General features: G+C 58.6%; 1 protein-coding gene across 1 annotated transcript in view; it reads left to right on the forward strand.

Moving 5' to 3' along the window:
• Window positions 1–1489: 1489 nt before the first annotated feature.
• LMTK3 (lemur tyrosine kinase 3) overlaps window positions 1490–16253 on the forward strand; it is a 21311-nt gene continuing 6547 nt past the window's right edge. Inside the window, 13 exon segments of the mRNA XM_023736206.1 lie at window positions 1490–1595; window positions 2473–2606; window positions 2891–3041; window positions 3762–3838; window positions 4308–4426; window positions 8200–8287; window positions 8674–8822; window positions 9754–9838; window positions 9911–10032; window positions 10151–10300; window positions 11021–12139; window positions 12141–13522; window positions 16161–16253. The exon segment at window positions 16161–16253 is cut by the window's right edge and continues 257 nt beyond it. Of these exon segments, the coding sequence (XP_023591974.1) occupies window positions 1520–1595; window positions 2473–2606; window positions 2891–3041; window positions 3762–3838; window positions 4308–4426; window positions 8200–8287; window positions 8674–8822; window positions 9754–9838; window positions 9911–10032; window positions 10151–10300; window positions 11021–12139; window positions 12141–13522; window positions 16161–16253 (3745 nt within the window). The 5' untranslated portion in view covers window positions 1490–1519.

Consider the following 16253-nt stretch of genomic DNA (forward strand, 5'->3'; position numbering starts at 1 on the left):
GTGAAATGTGTGTACATTTGTGCAGTGTATGTGTCAATGTGTGTTTAGGTGTGGAGTGTATCTTTGTGTATCTATGTTTTTGGTGTGTGTGCCTGTGTCTGTATATTTGTATATGATGCATGTCTGTGTGTGATGTCTTTATGTCACTTGTGTACACTATTTGTGTAGCTTTACCTGTGTGTGATTCTTTGTACATTATGTGTGATTCTGTATCCATGTAGTAGTTGTGTATGCCCATGTGTATCTGTGGATGTGATGTGTGCCTGTGTGTATTCATGTGAGTGATGTGTGTCTCTTTTATGTGACCTGTCTATGTACATGTATGCACTGGATGTGTTTGTGTGTCTTTGTGTAGATGATGTGTGTGTCCATGTATGTGATGTGTTGTTTGTGTATTCATGTATGTGAAATGTCTGTTAGTGAACATGATGTGTGTCTACATGTCTCAGTACAAGTGAAGCTGAGTGTATCTGTGTGATGTGTCTCTGTGTATTCATGTATGTGATATGTGTGTCTGTTAGTGTGCATAATGTGTGTCTCCGTGTCTCAGTACAAGTGATGCTGCGTGTATCTGCATGATGTGTGTGTCTGTGTATGTGATGCTATGTCTATGGGTGTTCTTTGTTGTCCATTTGGAATGTCTGTGTCCATGTGCCTTGGCATGTCACTGTGGTGTACGCGTGGATCTGTGGGATGTGTGTCTGTGGACGTGGGTCTTTACCTTTGTCTGTAGCGTGTGTGGGGCTTTGTGATGCCTGGAGTTCCTGCGTGGCCGGGTCCATCTGTGCCGAGGGCCGGCCCTCCTGTACGTTCCCATTGCGACCGTCTCTGCATCTTTGTGTGTGACGTGTACGTGTCCCCGTCTGCCTATGACTGTCCACCTTTGTATGTGATGTGCCTGTCTATGAGGGTCTCTGCGACGCATGTCAGCTGTGTGTGGGCTGCGTGTGCCGGCGTGACAGCTGCATCTTAGCGTGTGGCACACGTGTTCAAGCTGGTGGCATGTCACCGCGATGTCAGGGTCAGGCACGGTGGGCCCCGCGCCCCCCTGGAGGTCTGCTGGTTCCTGTCTGTCCCTCCCCCTCCCCTCCTCCCCTCCCTCCTGGCAGCCAATGCTACCCAGGAGCCAGTTGCCATGACGACGCTCCATCCTCCCTCCTCCCACCCTCCCTCTGACAGGCTCTCCGCTCCCCCAATCCCGGCTGCCCCCGGGGGCGGGGCCCTCATTCTCTCCCCCCCCTTCCTACCCTCGCCCCCCCACCCCAGCAACCCCGGCTCCCCAGCTCCTCTCCTCTGTCCGCCTCTCCGTCCCTTCATCTGTCTGTCCCTTCAGAGAGGGGGAGGGGGGTACCTGAGCCAGTAATCAGCCCCTCCCTCCCCCTGTCCTGCGTCTCCTGCCCCTCTCCTGGGCCGGGGGGAGGCCAGGGTCGCGCGGGTCCCCATGGCTGGGGGCTGAGGGCCCGCCCCCCCCCTCCTCCCCAGCCGCCACCTCCTCCACCTCCCTTGCATCCTCGCCAAGATGCCTGCCCCCGGCGCCTTCATCCTCCTCGCGGCCGTCTCTGCCTCCGGCTGCCTGGCGTCCCCGGCCCACCCCGGTGAGTCTGTCGGGCCATCCGTCTGTCCGGCGGCCCCCTCCCCCATCGCGGCCCGCCCGGGGGTCTGTGTGCTGGGCTAGGGCTCCGTCACCTGTTTGTGCGTCTTCCCGCAACCGTGCGGGGCCTGGGGAGCCGCGGGGACCGGCCGCTGTCAGCAGGGCCTGTGGGAGGGAGACTGGGGGGCGGCGAGGAGGGGGTGCACTTAGGCAACGTGTGTGCACACGCTTGTGTATGCAGGTGTGTGCAGGAGCCGGGGACGCGCAGGCCTTTGGCAGGACTGAGGGCAGAAGGAGGAGCAGTATTTCTAAGGGGAACATAGCACAGGAGACTGGCTCCGGATTTGGGGGAGACCCAGGTTTTGCGGAGTCCCCTTCTCAGGGGCTTGGGCTGATGGTAGAGGACATGTGTGTGGTCCAGGCATCCCAAAAAGAGACAGGTCTCCACCTCCCCAGCTGTTGAGTCCCAGCAAAGGGCAAGGATCTCCTCCCAGCCTGCAGTTGTGGGCTCATCATTTTCCTCAAACGGGGTAATGAGGCTGCCCGTCTGAGCGTATTTTAAATTCTGAGAGCTCCAGAGCCCGCTATTATTCTCCCTTCTCTCAATCCTAACTGGAATTTATTTAAGCCTAAATTGGGGGGACGATGAGGGTCCCAGCTTAGGGCAAAGAAGGAGGGACCCCACCCCCAACACAAGCACCTGGGAAGACCCCAAACTACAACTCCCAAGATACCCCGGGCCATCCGGCTCCTCTACCAAGAGGCCCCTGGTTGCAGAGCATTATGGGAGTTGTAGTCCAAGGCTGGCCGTGTGAGGCGGTCCGGGAGTCCGGGAGCCAGGGGTTTGAAGCCGGGACCCCAGCCCAGCCCTGTGCCCACAGATGGATTCGCCCTGGGCCGGGCCCCTCTGGCTCCTCCGTACGCTGTGGTACTCATTTCCTGCTCTGGCCTGCTGGCCTTCATCTTCCTCCTCCTCACCTGTCTGTGCTGCAAACGGGGCGATGTCGGCTTCAAGGTGAGGTGCATTGGGGGATGGGAGTGGGGGTTAAAGGTGAGGAGGAAGACCCCAGCAAGGCCCTTTCCCCTAACCCAGATGACAAGTGTGGGGAGGGGGTAGGAAGTCCGAGAGTTGGCGGCACCCTAGGTCCTGAAGTTAGGGCAACATCCCGAGCCTTGGATGGAAATTGGGCCGGGACTGGGAGACAGTTATGAGGACAGTGGGGAGAGACACTTCAGAGAAGGATGATGGCGTGTCTCTCAGCCCTGTGTTCTCCCACCCTCCACCCCTCCCGGCTCCAGGAATTTGAGAACCCTGAAGGGGAGGACTGCTCCGGGGAGTACACTCCTCCGGCTGAGGAGACCTCCTCCTCACAGTCTCTGCCTGACGTCTACATTCTCCCGCTGGCTGAGGTCTCCCTGCCCATGCCTGCCCCACAGCCTTCACATTCAGGTACCGCCCCAACCCGGACCAGGATCCCACGGTCCTACGGGGCAGGGTGGCAGGCCCTCAGAATCTTCCCTCAGCGGTCAGGCAGCTGGGAGCCAGGACAGCCAAAAGGGAGGCAAAGATCATCTTGCGGGAACCAACCAGTTGGCTTACAGCAGATTCTAACTCCTGGAGCCCCCATGTGTGTCAGAGAACTGTGCTACATAGGGTTTGCAATGGCTGATTTTTTGGAAGTAGATCGTCAGGACTTTCTTCTGAGGCAACTCTGGGTGGACCCAAACTTACAACCTTTCCGATAGCAGCCAAGTGCTTAACCATTTGCACCACCCAGGGACTATCTTGGCGCAGGGGAGCCATTGCTTAATGCAAAGCTAGATTTAGGGACCCTTGCCGAGCAACCAATGGTGAGGTCAGCCTAGATCTCAATCTTCCGGCAGCCAATGGAAGGCTGAAATCACGTCATAGGATCTTGGGACGCCAAAGGGAAGGACAGATTGGATCCTGGGATCTTGTGGGCAGCCAATGAGGGAGGCGGAAATCAGGCGTCGCAGTGTTGGGGGACAGCCAATGAGATTCCAGATTCTATTCTGGAATGTTGGAGACAGCCAATGAAAAGATATTGGTGTCTCCTTTAACTCCAGTCTCCACTCTGGGGGGTGTGGTGTTGGTGGCACTTGGCAGGGGAGAGAGGCTCAGGGGCCTTCCCTTCTCGCCCCCCGCCAGACATGACCACCCCCCTGGGCCTTAGCCGCCAGCATCTCAGTTACCTACAAGAGATTGGGAGCGGCTGGTTTGGGAAGGTGAGTGGGGCTAGGGGTGGGGCGAGGGGGTCCCTACAATCTGGGACTGTGCTCCTGTTCTGTGTCCATCCCCTCTGCTGTCACTTCTCATCTGCCCCTCCACTCCTCCCCCTGCCTTCCTCCGCCCACCCATCCCCTGCACCTCTGTCCACCTCTCACCCACTCCCGCCCGCCCCCCTCCTCACATCTGTCCGTCAGCGCCTCCCTCCTCACTCCATCGACCACTTCGCCTCGCCACCCGGCTCTTCACGCGTCCGTCTGTCCACCCTTCCATCCGTCCCTGCGTCCATCGGACTCTGGGCCCGTGAGTCTCTCCCCCCACGTCCTGTGGGGGGCGAGGGTGGTGGGATAGGAACCGGGAGGCTGGAAAGGAGGTGCAAGTTGGGAAGTGTGCAATGGGGTGAAGCTGGTACCGGGGAATGGGGCTGGGTAAAGGGCGCGGAGTGATTCCTGCGTCCCCCTCGACCAGGTGATCCTGGGGGAGATTTTCTCCGATTACACCCCAGCCCAGGTGGTGGTGAAGGAGCTCCGAGCCAGCGCGGGGCCCCTGGAGCAGCGCAAGTTCATCTCGGAAGCCCAGCCCTACAGGTAGGTACCGGGATTTCAGGCGGAGGCTGGCTCTCGAGGCCAAACTTCCGGGTTTGCGCCGCCTAGAGGTGGCTTTTGGGAGTGGAGGGAGCATAGTGTGGGGTCAAACCTAGGTTCGAATTCTGACTCCACCTCTTCCTGACTCTGCCACTAGAGGAAGAGAATTTCCTTCTCTGAGCGTTGGGTTCTCCCTCCGGACAGAGCCAGGGATCCCAAGTGAGAGGCAGCAGGGTAGGGGAGAGAGCATGGAAACTGAGCCCTCGACTTCACTCTGAATCTCAGTATTTTCATCTGGACACTGAGTCCAGGGAACCTGAGTGTGTCCTCATGTAGAAGCAGCTGAAAGGATGTGGGATTAACCAAAACCAGTAAGAACAGTCGCTGTCCAATTGATTGCAACTCATGGCGACGCCACGTGTGTCAGAGTAGAACTGTGCTAGGTAGAGTTTTCGATGGCTGAGTTTTCAGAAGTAGATCCCCAGGCCTTCTTTCTGAGGCACCTCTGGGTGGACTCAAACCTCCATCCTTGCAATTGGCAGCAGAGTGCGTTAACCGATTACTCTGTGTTAAGTGCTGGGTACATGTTGGCGGTTCCCTTCCTTAGGACCCTGCTTGTGGGTGAGGACAGGTAGAAATGGAATTACAGATCAGGGCCTCAAGCTGGCACCCAAGATGACCACTGAGGAGCTTTGTCCTCCCCTCCCCTGCTGGTCTGGGAGGGCAGGACCCTGACCCTTCCCTCCTCTGACTCCCCTCCACTCTAAGAGCTCCCAGGATGAGAAGGAGATACATTTGCTGGATAAATGGCTTGTGAGGTAGTGAGCTCCCTGACATGGAAAGAGCGTGTACACAGAGACCTTTTATCAAAACAGTTGTGACTTCCAGAGTCACAAACATTGGACCTTAGCATTCTCTTGCTCCATGTCCTTGCTGTTCCCTCTGCCTAAAATATCACTCCCTGCTTGCCCAGCCCCAGCTTCAAACTGGGGCTCCTTTCCCTCCTTCAGGCCTCAGCTCAGAGAAGCCTTCCCTGACCCCCCCTTCTAGGAGGTCTGAGACGCTCCATCATGTCATCTTATGTGATTTCTTCCTAACGCCCATCTCAGTTTGTCATTCTTTTACCTGTTTACTTACTTACTACCTGTCTCTCCCTAGACCTGTGGTGGTAGCCACTAGCCACAGATGGCTATTGAAATCTAAGTTAAATAAAATGAAATAAAATTAAGATTCGTTTCCCCAGTTGCACACCACATTTCAAGTGCTCCATAGCCACCTGTGGCCCATGTTGGACATTGCAGATCTAGGACATTTCCACCTTCATAGAAAGTTCTATTGGACAGCTCACATCTAGACTAGCAGCTCAGGGTCCGTCTTGTTGCCCGAGTACAAGGGTCATTGGCCCTCTGTAAATGTTTGCTGAGTGAGCCACAGACCTGAGGTCAAATCCCAGCTCTGCTACATAACCCTGGGCAAGTCACTTCACTTTTCTGAGCCTCCTGGATCAAGCAAGAAGCGTCATCCTGCCTAGCAGGGCTGTGGGGAGGATTGGATAGCGGAAGTGGCCTGCCTTGGCTCTGACAAGTAGGTGTGCAGTGAATACAAGCTTCCTTCTACTTCTGCCACCCTAACTCTCCCATGTTGGAAGCACCATTTTTATGGCCCCAATGTGTGTGGTGGTTAAGCACTCGGCTGCTAACTGTAAGGTCAGCAGTTTGAACCCGCCAGCTGCTCCATGGGAGAAAAAACCTGGCAATCTGCTTCCATAAGGATTACAGCCTTAGAAACCCTATGGGGCAGTTCTACTCTGTCCTGTAGGGTTGTTATGTGTTGGTATCAACTCAACAGCAATGGGTTCGGTTTTTCGGTAAACAAGTTCACAGGGTCAGCAGCAGTAGACAGTTGGGCTGAGGTGGAGCCCCATTTACTGGGCACCTGGGCTAGGTGCTGGGCTGCAAGTATGGGATGTTTTCATCCTCCCTACAGACCCCAGGCGTTGCCATTAAGCCCATTAAAAACAAAACAAAAACTTGTTGCTATAGAGCCAATTCCAACTCATGGCGACCCCATGTGTGTCAGAGCAGAACTATGCTCCATAGGGTTTTCTTGGCTGGAATCTTTACAGGAGCCCTGGTGGCGCAAAGGTTAAGCCCTCGGCTGCTAACTGAAAGGTTGGCAGTACAAACCCACTCAACAGCTCCACAGGAGAAAGATCTGGTGATCTGCTTTCACAAAGATTACAGCCTAGAAAATCCTATGGGGCAGTTCTACTCTGTCACATGAGGTCTCTATGAGTTGGAACCAAGTCCATGGTGCAAGACAACACCATTCTTTATGGAAGCAGATCACCAGGCCTTTCTTCTGCAGCATGGCTCGGTAGGTTCGAACTGCCAACCTTTAGGTTAGTAGTCAAGTGCAAACCATTTGCGCCAGCCAGAGACCTCACTGAGCACCTACTGGTCCAGGCACTGGGGACACAGCCGTGAACAAAATGCCCCAAATCCTTGACCTAGGGGACTCATCGTCTAGTAGAGGGGAGACACAATAAATAAATGAAGAAATACAAAAAGAAAGTATCAGAGAATGACTAGAGATGTAATGACAATAACACAGTATGTGATGGGGGGGTGGGGCCGCTTTAGGCAGGATGGTCAAGGCGGCTGGATTGACTAGAAGGAAACAGTCATACAAAGCATCGTGGGAACAGTGTTCAAAGCAGAGGAAACAAAAGGTGCAAAGGTTGTGGGGCAGGAATAGGCTCACTGGGAGCGAGCAGCCCAGGAAATGCAGTTATAATGCAGGTGATGATAAAATAAAGTCAAAGGAAATACAATGTTAACATTAAAGCAACAGCAATAGCTAGGACCCATTGGGCTCTCGCTTTGTGATGTCATGGAATTTCTGATTTCATCAAATTCCTCCCCACAACTGTAGGACGGAATTACTATTATTGTTCCGTTTTACAGATGAGGAAAACTGAGGCAGGGAGAAGTGAAGTGCCTTCTCTGAGTTCACACTCCTGGGAAAGGTGGAGTCAGGATTCAAACTCCCCTCCACCCCTCCCCTGAGCCTGACTCTTACCCACAGCATGAGCATAAAGGAGGCGTGCTGCCCCAGTATTGGGGCGCAGTGAAAGTTTCTTGGGGAGATGATGTCAAAGCTGAGGCCTGAGGGCTGAGGAGAACTTTGATGAGGGGAAAAGAACTGGAAGTGCTAAGGTCTGGAGCCTAAGTGGGCACCTGGTGTGTTTACGGAAATGTCTAGGGGGTGCAGCAGGGCCAACCGGAGGGGAAGGTACAGCCAGGGAGCTCGGGCTTTCTGCCAGGGGTGCTGGGGAGCCACGGAGGGCTGTGAGCAGGCATGTGGCGGGTTAGGGACGGACTGAAGGGAAGAGACTGGAGGCAGGGAGGCTAGGAGGAGACTGGGAAGAGTTCAGTCAGTGCCAGAGGGTCAGGCTTGAACCAAGGCTGTGAGGACAGAGAAGAGGCAACAGAAGAAGAGTCAGGGGGCAGGAAGAAGGCTGGGGGGTTAGGAGGAAGGAAGGGCAAGGAGGTACCTGGGGGTCTAGCATGGGGACTGGAGGGTGGTGGGGTGGTCCCGAGATGGGGACCTGAGGAGAGAGTGGGGTGGGGGTGGAGACTGAGGTGAGGAAACCAAGACCCAAAGAGGGTAAAGCAACAGTTTGGTTTTGCTAGGAGGTTGGGATAGGAGCCGAGGCTGGGCTGCACGGGGTGGAAAGGGGCTGCTTCCCTGACACAGCCCCTCCTCCTCCCCAGAAGCCTGCAGCACCCCAATATCCTCCAGTGCCTGGGCCTGTGTGTGGAGACACTGCCCTTTCTGCTGATCATGGAGTTCTGTCAGCTGGTGAGGGATGGGGGGCGGGCAGGGGGCTAGGGGCGGGCGGGATGTGGGGGAGCGGGGGCTGGACGGAGCTGTCACTAGGGGCAAGCCAAGGGTCCCAGGGATCTATGGAGGAATACTTGGAAGTAACATCATTTTTGTCAACGTTCTCATCCTGACAACTGTGTGACATCCACTAACACTTATTGAGTCCTTACTGTATGCATACATGTCACTAAAGGTGGTATTCCCTGAACAAGTCTGTGCTGTACGTTCTCTATCTAGCGGGGTAAACTGAGGCTCTAAGGGGCTGCCCACGGAGCGCAGAGGTTGCCCACCCTGGCCTCAGATTGGCTGGAGATGTGACAGGGAGGGGCTCTTGGTGCTGACTCTCCTTGTCCTCCCCGCAGGGGGACCTAAAGCGTTACCTGCGGGCCCAGCGGCCCCCCGAGGGCCTGTCCCCTGAGCTGCCCCCTCGAGACCTGCGGACACTGCAGAGGATGGGCCTGGAGATCGCCCGCGGGCTGGCGCACCTGCACGCCCACAACTACGTGCACAGGTGGGCCGGTGGGGGCGGGGCCACGGGGAGAGTGGAGGAGCCACCCGGGAGGGAGCGACTACTGTGGGGAAGGAGGAGCAGAGGAAGGGAGGGCGGTCACATGGGAGGGGCCAGAAGAGGAGCCAAGAGAAGAGGAAAACTGAGGAGGGTCCGCAGGTGGAGGTGAAAGAAAAGGAATCAGGGGAGGATGGGGCAGAGGGAGGAGTCGTCAGAAAAGAAGGAAAAAGAACCAAGAGAGCCGGAGAGGGGGCCAGGGGAGGATAGGAGGAGTCAGGAGAGGAAGGGGAGGTGCTAGGAGAGGAGGGGGAAGAGTTGGAAAAGGAGGGGAGAGAGCAGGAAAAGAGGGGGAGGAGTCAGGGGAGAAAAAGGGGTGGGGAGGGGAGGAGTCAGGAGGGGAGGGGGCGGGGTTAGGAGATGACAAGTCGACGGAGAAGTTAAGGGTCAGGAGGGGAGGGGAAGAGTCAGGAGCAGAAGGGGAGGAGCTAGGAGGGGAGGGAAGAGGAGAAGAGGGGAAGGGGTCGGGGGAGGAGTGGGGAGGGAGGACTTCGGAAAGGAAGGGGAGGAGTCAGGAGAGGAAGGGAGGGGAAGAGTCAGGGTAGAAGGAAGAGGAGTCAGGGTAGAAGGAAGAGGAGTCAGGGTAGGTGGAGTCAGAGGAGGGGGAGGAGTCAGGGTAGAAGAAGACAGGAGAAGAGGGGGAGGGGACAGGGAGGAAAGAGGTGGAGTCAGAGGAGGAGAGTTATGAGGAGGGGAGGGCTCAGGAGAGGAGGGGAGGGGTCCCAGGAGAAGGTGGAGGGGTCAGGGGAGGAGCTGGAGGAGGACAGGTGAGGGGAAAAATGTCAGAGGGAATGGGAGGGGTCCGAAGAAAGCGGGTTGGTCCAGGCTGCCCCTTCCCTGCTCATGCCCCCAACTCTCCAACCCTATCTACCCCCAGCGACCTGGCCCTTCGCAACTGCCTGCTGACCTCTGACCTCACTGTGCGCATCGGAGACTACGGGCTCGCCCACAGCAACTACAAGGTGGGGCTGCCTGCAGTCATGGGGGGTGGGCTGCGGGGGCTCTCAGCCACCTGACCACGACCCATCCCCCAGGAGGACTACTACCTGACCCCGGAGCGCCTATGGATCCCGCTGCGCTGGGCGGCGCCCGAACTCCTCGGGGAGCTGCATGGGACCTTCATGGTCGTGGACCAGAGCCGCGAGAGCAATATCTGGTAAGGGGCCCCTGGCTGTGGGGGGGATGTCACCCAGCTCTACGGAGGGGGAGACTGAGGCCTGGGGGGACCCCCAAGGGCAGGGTGATGACTCTTCTCTGCCCTTCTCTTCCCACAGGTCCCTGGGGGTGACCCTGTGGGAGCTGTTTGAGTTCGGGGCGCAGCCCTACCGCCACCTGTCGGATGAGGAGGTCCTCGCCTTTGTGGTCCGCCAGCAGCACGTCAAGCTGGCACGGCCGCGCCTCAAGCTGCCCTACGCCGACTACTGGTGAGGGCCGCACCTGGCAGGGACCCCTGCCTTCCTTCCTCACCCCACTCCGGGATGGTCCCCACACCACCCAGTCCATTCATCCACCACCCACAGTCTCACTCACCACTTGCTACAACCCCCCGAGTGGAGAGGAGACACCCCCACCCCCTCCTGTAGCATCGTGAGACTCAGAGGAGAAGTTAAGGCACGGAGTGGCTGAGCTGGGGTTTGACTCCTAGTTTCACTGACCCTGTAAGGTCGTTTCTGAGTCCCTCTGCCGGAACTCACTCCCCAAACGAGGGACACCACCTTACCCATCATTCCCCCACACCCACCTTTCTGTCCTCTCTCTGGGTCTCCGCCCTCCTCTCTCTCTGAGTCCTTGTCCCTCCCCCCGGTCCCTGTCCCCCCCCCCGGGTCTCTGTCCCCATTTCTCTGTGTCCCTGTCCCCCTCTCTCTCTGGGTCTCTGTCCCCCTTTTCTCTCTAGGTCGCTGTCCTCTTCTTTCCATGGGTCCATCCCCCTCTTTCTCAGGGTACCTGTCCCACATCTCTCTGCGTCCCTGTCCCCCTCTCTCTCTAGGTCTCTGACCCCCTCTTTCTCTCTAGGTCCCTGTTTTCTTTCTCTGGGTCTCTGTCCCTCCGCCTCTCTCTAGGTCTTTGTTCCCCTTTCTCTCTTGGTCCCTGTCCTCCTCTCTCTCTGGGTTCCTGCCACACTCATACCCACCCACCTCCTCCAGGTACGACATCCTGCAGTCCTGCTGGCGGCCACCTGCCCAGCGCCCCTCGGCCTCTGACCTCCAACTGCAGCTCACTTACCTGCTCTCGGAGAGGCCCCCTCGGCCCCCTCCACCCCCACCCCCACCCCGAGATGGTCCTTTCCCCTGGCCCTGGCCCCCACCGCATACTGCACCGCGCCCGGGGACCCTGTCCTCGCCCTTCCCCCTCCTGGATGGCTTCCCGGGGACTGACCCCGACGACGTGCTCACGGTCACCGAGAGCAGCCGTGGCCTCAACCTCGAGTGCCTGTGGGAGAAGGCGCGGCGAGGGGCAGGCCGGGGCGGGGGGGCACCCCCCTGGCAGCCAGCATCTGCACCCCCGGCGCCCCACACCAACCCCTCAAACCCCTTCTATGAGGCCCTGTCCACGCCCAGCGTGCTGCCCGTCATCAGTGCGCGAAGCCCCTCTGTGGGCAGCGAATACTACATCCGCCTGGAGGAGCACGGCTCCCCACCTGAACCCCTCTTCCCCAATGACTGGGACCCCCTGGACCCGGGAGTGCCGGCCCCCCAGCCCCCTCAGGCCCCCTCCGAGGTCCCCCAGCTGGTGTCCGAGACCTGGGCCTCGCCCCTCTTCCCGGCATCCCGGTCCTTCCCGGCCCAGGCCTCGGCCTCAGGTGGCTTCCTCCTGAGCGGCTGGGACCCCGAGGGCCGGGGTGCCGGGGAGACCCTGGCTGGAGACCCTGCCGAGGTGCTGGGGGAGCGGGGGGCTGCCCCGTGGGCAGAGGAGGAGGAGGAAGAGGAGGGCAGCTCCCCAGGGGAGGACAGCAGCAGCCTTGGGGGAGGCCCCAGCCGCCGGGGTACCCTTCCCTGTCCCCTGTGCAGCCGCGAGGGGGCCTGCTCCTGCTTGCCACTGGAGCGGGGGGATGCTGTGGCTGGCTGGGGGGGCCACCCTGCCCTTGGCTGTCCCCACCCCCCAGAGGACGACTCGTCCCTGCGAGCAGAGCGGGGCTCCCTGGCCGACCTGCCCCTGGCCCCCCCTGCCTCTGCCTCAGCCCCTCCCGAGTTTCTGGACCCCCTCATGGGGGCAGCGGCACCCCAGTACCCCGGGCGGGGGCCACCACCCGCTCCCCCCCCCCCGGGTCCCCACGGACCCTGCCGTGTCCCCCGACCCCCCGTCGGTCGTGGCCAGTCCCGGCTCAGGCCTGTCCTCTCCGGGCCCCAAGCCGGGGGACAGTGGCTACGAGACCGAGACCCCTTTTTCCCCCGAGGGAGCCTTCCCAGGCGCGGGGGCAGCCGAGGAGGAAGGGGTCCCTCGGCCACGGGCTCCCCCCGAGCCCCCCGACCCAGGAGTGCCCCGGCCACCCCCAGACCCGGGTCCCCTCGCGCACCTGGGGACCCAGGAGGAGCTGACCTTCGTGGTTCAAGTGAGCACCGAGCAGCTGTTGATGTCCCTGCGGGAGGACGTGACAAGGAACCTCCTGGGGGAGAAGGGGGCAGCCCCCCGGGAGCCGGGTCCCAGGAAGGCGGGGAGAGGCCCCGGGAACAGAGAGACAGCCCCGGGCCCAACAGTCCTGGGCAGCGACCAGAAAGCCCCAAGCCCAAACGAGGACCTGAGCCTCCCTGTGAACGGGGTGACAGTGTTGGAGAACGGGGCACAGAAAGCCCCGGGCATCGAGGAGACAGCGGTGGAGAATGGGGGCTCGGGGTCACCCGAGAGAGAAGAGAAAGTGCTGGTGAATGGGGAGCTGACACCCCTAAGGAGGGAGGAGAAGGAGTTGGAGAATGGGGAGCTGAGGCCCCCAGAGGCCATGGAGAAGGTGCTGGTGAATGGGGGGCTGATACCCCCAAAGAGCGAGGAGAAGGTGGCAGAGAATGGGGGCCTGAGCCTACCCAGGAAGGCGGAGAGGCCACCAGAGACTGGGCCTTGGAGAGCCCCAGGGCCCTGGGAGAAGACGGCCGAGAGTGGGGGTCCAGCCCCCACGATCGGGGAGCCAGTCCCAGAGACCTCGCTGGAGAGAGCCCCCGAGTCCCATGCAGAGGCGGCCTCACCCGTGAAAGGCTGGGAGACAGCGCCTGGCCCCATTGGCCCAGCCCCCAGGAGCGGGGCGCTGGACCCCGGGACCCAGAGGAGAGCCCCCGAGACTGGGGGGGCACTGAAAGCCCCCGGGGCTGGGAGGCTGGACCCCGGGAGTGGGGGCCGAGCCCTGGGGGGCATGGGGATGGCCCCCGGAGGCGGCCTCGGAAGCGGCGTGGACGCAAAGGCCGGATGGGCAGACAGCATGAGGCCGCAGCTGCTGCCACCACTGGAGGTCCAGCCGAGGAGGCTGGAGCCAGTGCCCCTGAGAGCCAGGCCGGAGGTGGCCACCGAGGGAGACCCCGGGGCCCCAGACAGCAGGGCCGGAGGAGACACGGCACCCAGCGGAGACGGGGACCCCCCCAAGCCCGAGAGGAAGGGCCCCGAGATGCCACGACTGTTCTTGGACTTGGGACCCCCCCAGGGGAACAGCGAGCAGATCAAAGGTGAGGAGGCATCTGGGAGCAATGGGAGCAGAAGTCTGGGCTAACTGAGAATCTTAGGCTTCTAGGGAGTAGGGTTCAAAGATCCAGCTGAACAATTCCGAGTACAGACCCTGGAGACACCCAGCCTGGATTCAAATCCTGCCTCTGCCCCTCCCTTGCTCTGTGACCTTGGGCAAATGAATGTAACTTCTCTGTGCTCAGATGCCGCAGAAGCCAGGCAGTAGAAGGAAGTGAATGAAGTGGGCTGGGGAAGGAAATGCCTTGTCTAGAGGGGGCAGCCATTTCTCAGCTTCACTCAGGAATGTCAGCCTAATAGTGCAAATGGTTTGCACTCAACTACTAACCTAAAGGTTAGTGGTTTGAAACCACCTAGTGGTACTGCAGAAGAAAGGCCTGGCAATCTGCTTCCATAAAGATGATGGCCTTGAAAACCCTATGGAGCAGTTCTACTCTGTAACACAAGGGGTCGCCATGAGCCAGAATCGACTTGACAGTAATAGGTTTGGTTTCTCAGTTTGGTTGGCCGATCCGCCTCTTCTCTTACGATGGTTGCACACAATTCAAACGAAAGCAGGGTTGCCAGGGTGTCCCTGGTTTAAACTTTCCACAAGCTGAGGCCTCCATCACTCGGCCCCACAGCCTCCTGTGTGCCAGGCCCTGAGCTGCTGAAGGCTGGGACCCTAGGGGTGTTCAAGCCCTACCCTGCCCCCATGGTAGGAGGGGATGCTTTAAGAGAAGAGAAATGGAGGATGAAGATAAAAAGCTCTTGTTTAAATGTGGACATAGGAGCTGTGGTTCCACCAAAATTGCTCCAGGGCCTGATTTCCTTAAATACTGGCATGAAAGTTATAAATGATCCATATGAGCAGGAAGCAGAGGGGGACAGGTGAGTCAATAATGACAGCTCCTGTTGGCTGGACACCTACTGTGTGTCAGAGACCTCACAGCCACACTTGAGGGAAAGTTTATCATCTCTCTTTACCAAAGAAGAGCATGCAGCTCAGTGGATAAGGGTCAGGGAGGGGCCTGGGCCCAGGACTTTCCTTCCTCATAGCCTGTGGTGTTAGCACACTACCTTTTCCTCGAGGCTGCATTGTTGTGGGGGAGTTTGCAGCCAGCTGTATCAGAAAAGACCCCAGGCAGCATAAAAATGTCAGGGGAAGAGCAGCTAAGACGCCTCAAAGGATCTGGGTGGGGTCAGCATTGCTGGGTGAGAATGCTTTTTTTCCAACCAGTGAACTCCTACTCATCCTTCAAAACCCCACCCAAATTTCCCCTTCCCTGCGAAGTCCTCCTGGTTTCTAAAGGCTGTCATCCCATCCTTCTTCTGGGCACCCACAGCTCCTAAAGCTCCCTGTATACAGCTCCCCTATCACCCTTAGATGGGTGGTCAAGAAAGGCCTCAACAAGGTGACCTTTGAGTAGCCCTGAAGGAAGTCAGGGAGCCAGCTAGGTGAACATCTGGAAGAAGAGTGTTCCAGGTAGAGGGCACTGAGATGGGCACTCACTTGGCATGTTCAGGGAATAGCAAAAGGCCAGTGAAGTTGGAGCAGAGTGAATGAAGGTGGGGAGAGTGACCTGGCCCACACCCATCTTTCTCCCTGCCCAGCCCCTTACCCTCCTCTCATCTGTACCATTGCCCTCCCCCGCACAGGGCCTAGCACCCAGTTCACTTATGCATTAACAGAGGAATGAGTGGCCTTTGTCCATTTACCAGTGAGGAAACAGAGGCTCAGAGAGGTGGATCCACTTGCCCAGGGACACATAGCAAGTGAGCAGGGTAGGCTTGGGATTCGAAGCCAGGTTTCCTCCCCTAAAGACCTGAAGCTCACCACCCCCTCTCCACCTACCCCATCAGGCTGAGATTGAGGAGTCTAAGGGCATGAAAGCAGCCTGGAGATGGTTCAGACACCCCAAGTTTCGCAAGTGAGGGCCAGGGAGGGGAAGTGCCTTGTTCAGTGTTACACAGCAGAGGATATTCATTCATTAATCGTACAAATACTGAGTGCTTCTACGTGCACGGAACTTGGGGATGCAGCCCTGAGGAAGCTGACTCGGTCTCTGTTCTGTGGGGAGGCAAACACTGATCATATCTCCACAGAACTAGAGTTACACACTGAAATAATCCACTCAGAACAAGAGGCCCTGGGTGCAATGGGGTGCAGAGCAGGTGGTCCTCCCTGACCTCTTGGGAAAACTCTGAAGGCTATGAAAGCCCAAGGCTGGAGGATGAGCAGGACTCGAGTTTGAAAAGGGTGGTCCAAGCAGAAGGAAGAGCATATGCAAAGGCCCGGAGGTGGGAAGAATGGGGAAGGGGCCCATGTGGCTGGATGGTGGTCAAGCTAGAAAGAGATGAAGGCAGAGCCTGAAGAGGTCAGCTCGGCCAGGGCACACAGGCCCAATGGGAGATGGGGCTTTATGCTGTGGGCACTGGGGAGCCATGGAGGGTTAAGCACAGGAGCAGGGGAAAGGTCTCTCCCACCTTGGATGGAGACAGGCCCTAGTGCAGCCCTTCAGTTCGCAGGGGGGAAACTGAGGCCTAGACTGTGCTGAGGCTTACCTGAGGACACGCAGCTGGGTGTAGGCCCTGCCTCTGCTTCTCCAGGGGCAGGGGCTCACCGGGTTTCTTCCCTCGCAGCCAAGCTCTCCCGGCTCTCGCTGGCACTGCCGCCGCTCACGCTCACGCCATTCCCGGGACCGGGCCCGCGGCGGCCCCCGTGGGAGGGCACGG

The sequence above is a fragment of the Trichechus manatus genome, unplaced genomic scaffold (assembly GCF_000243295.1).
Source record: "Trichechus manatus latirostris isolate Lorelei unplaced genomic scaffold, TriManLat1.0 scaffold00087, whole genome shotgun sequence".
Lineage (NCBI taxonomy): Eukaryota > Metazoa > Chordata > Mammalia > Sirenia > Trichechidae > Trichechus > Trichechus manatus.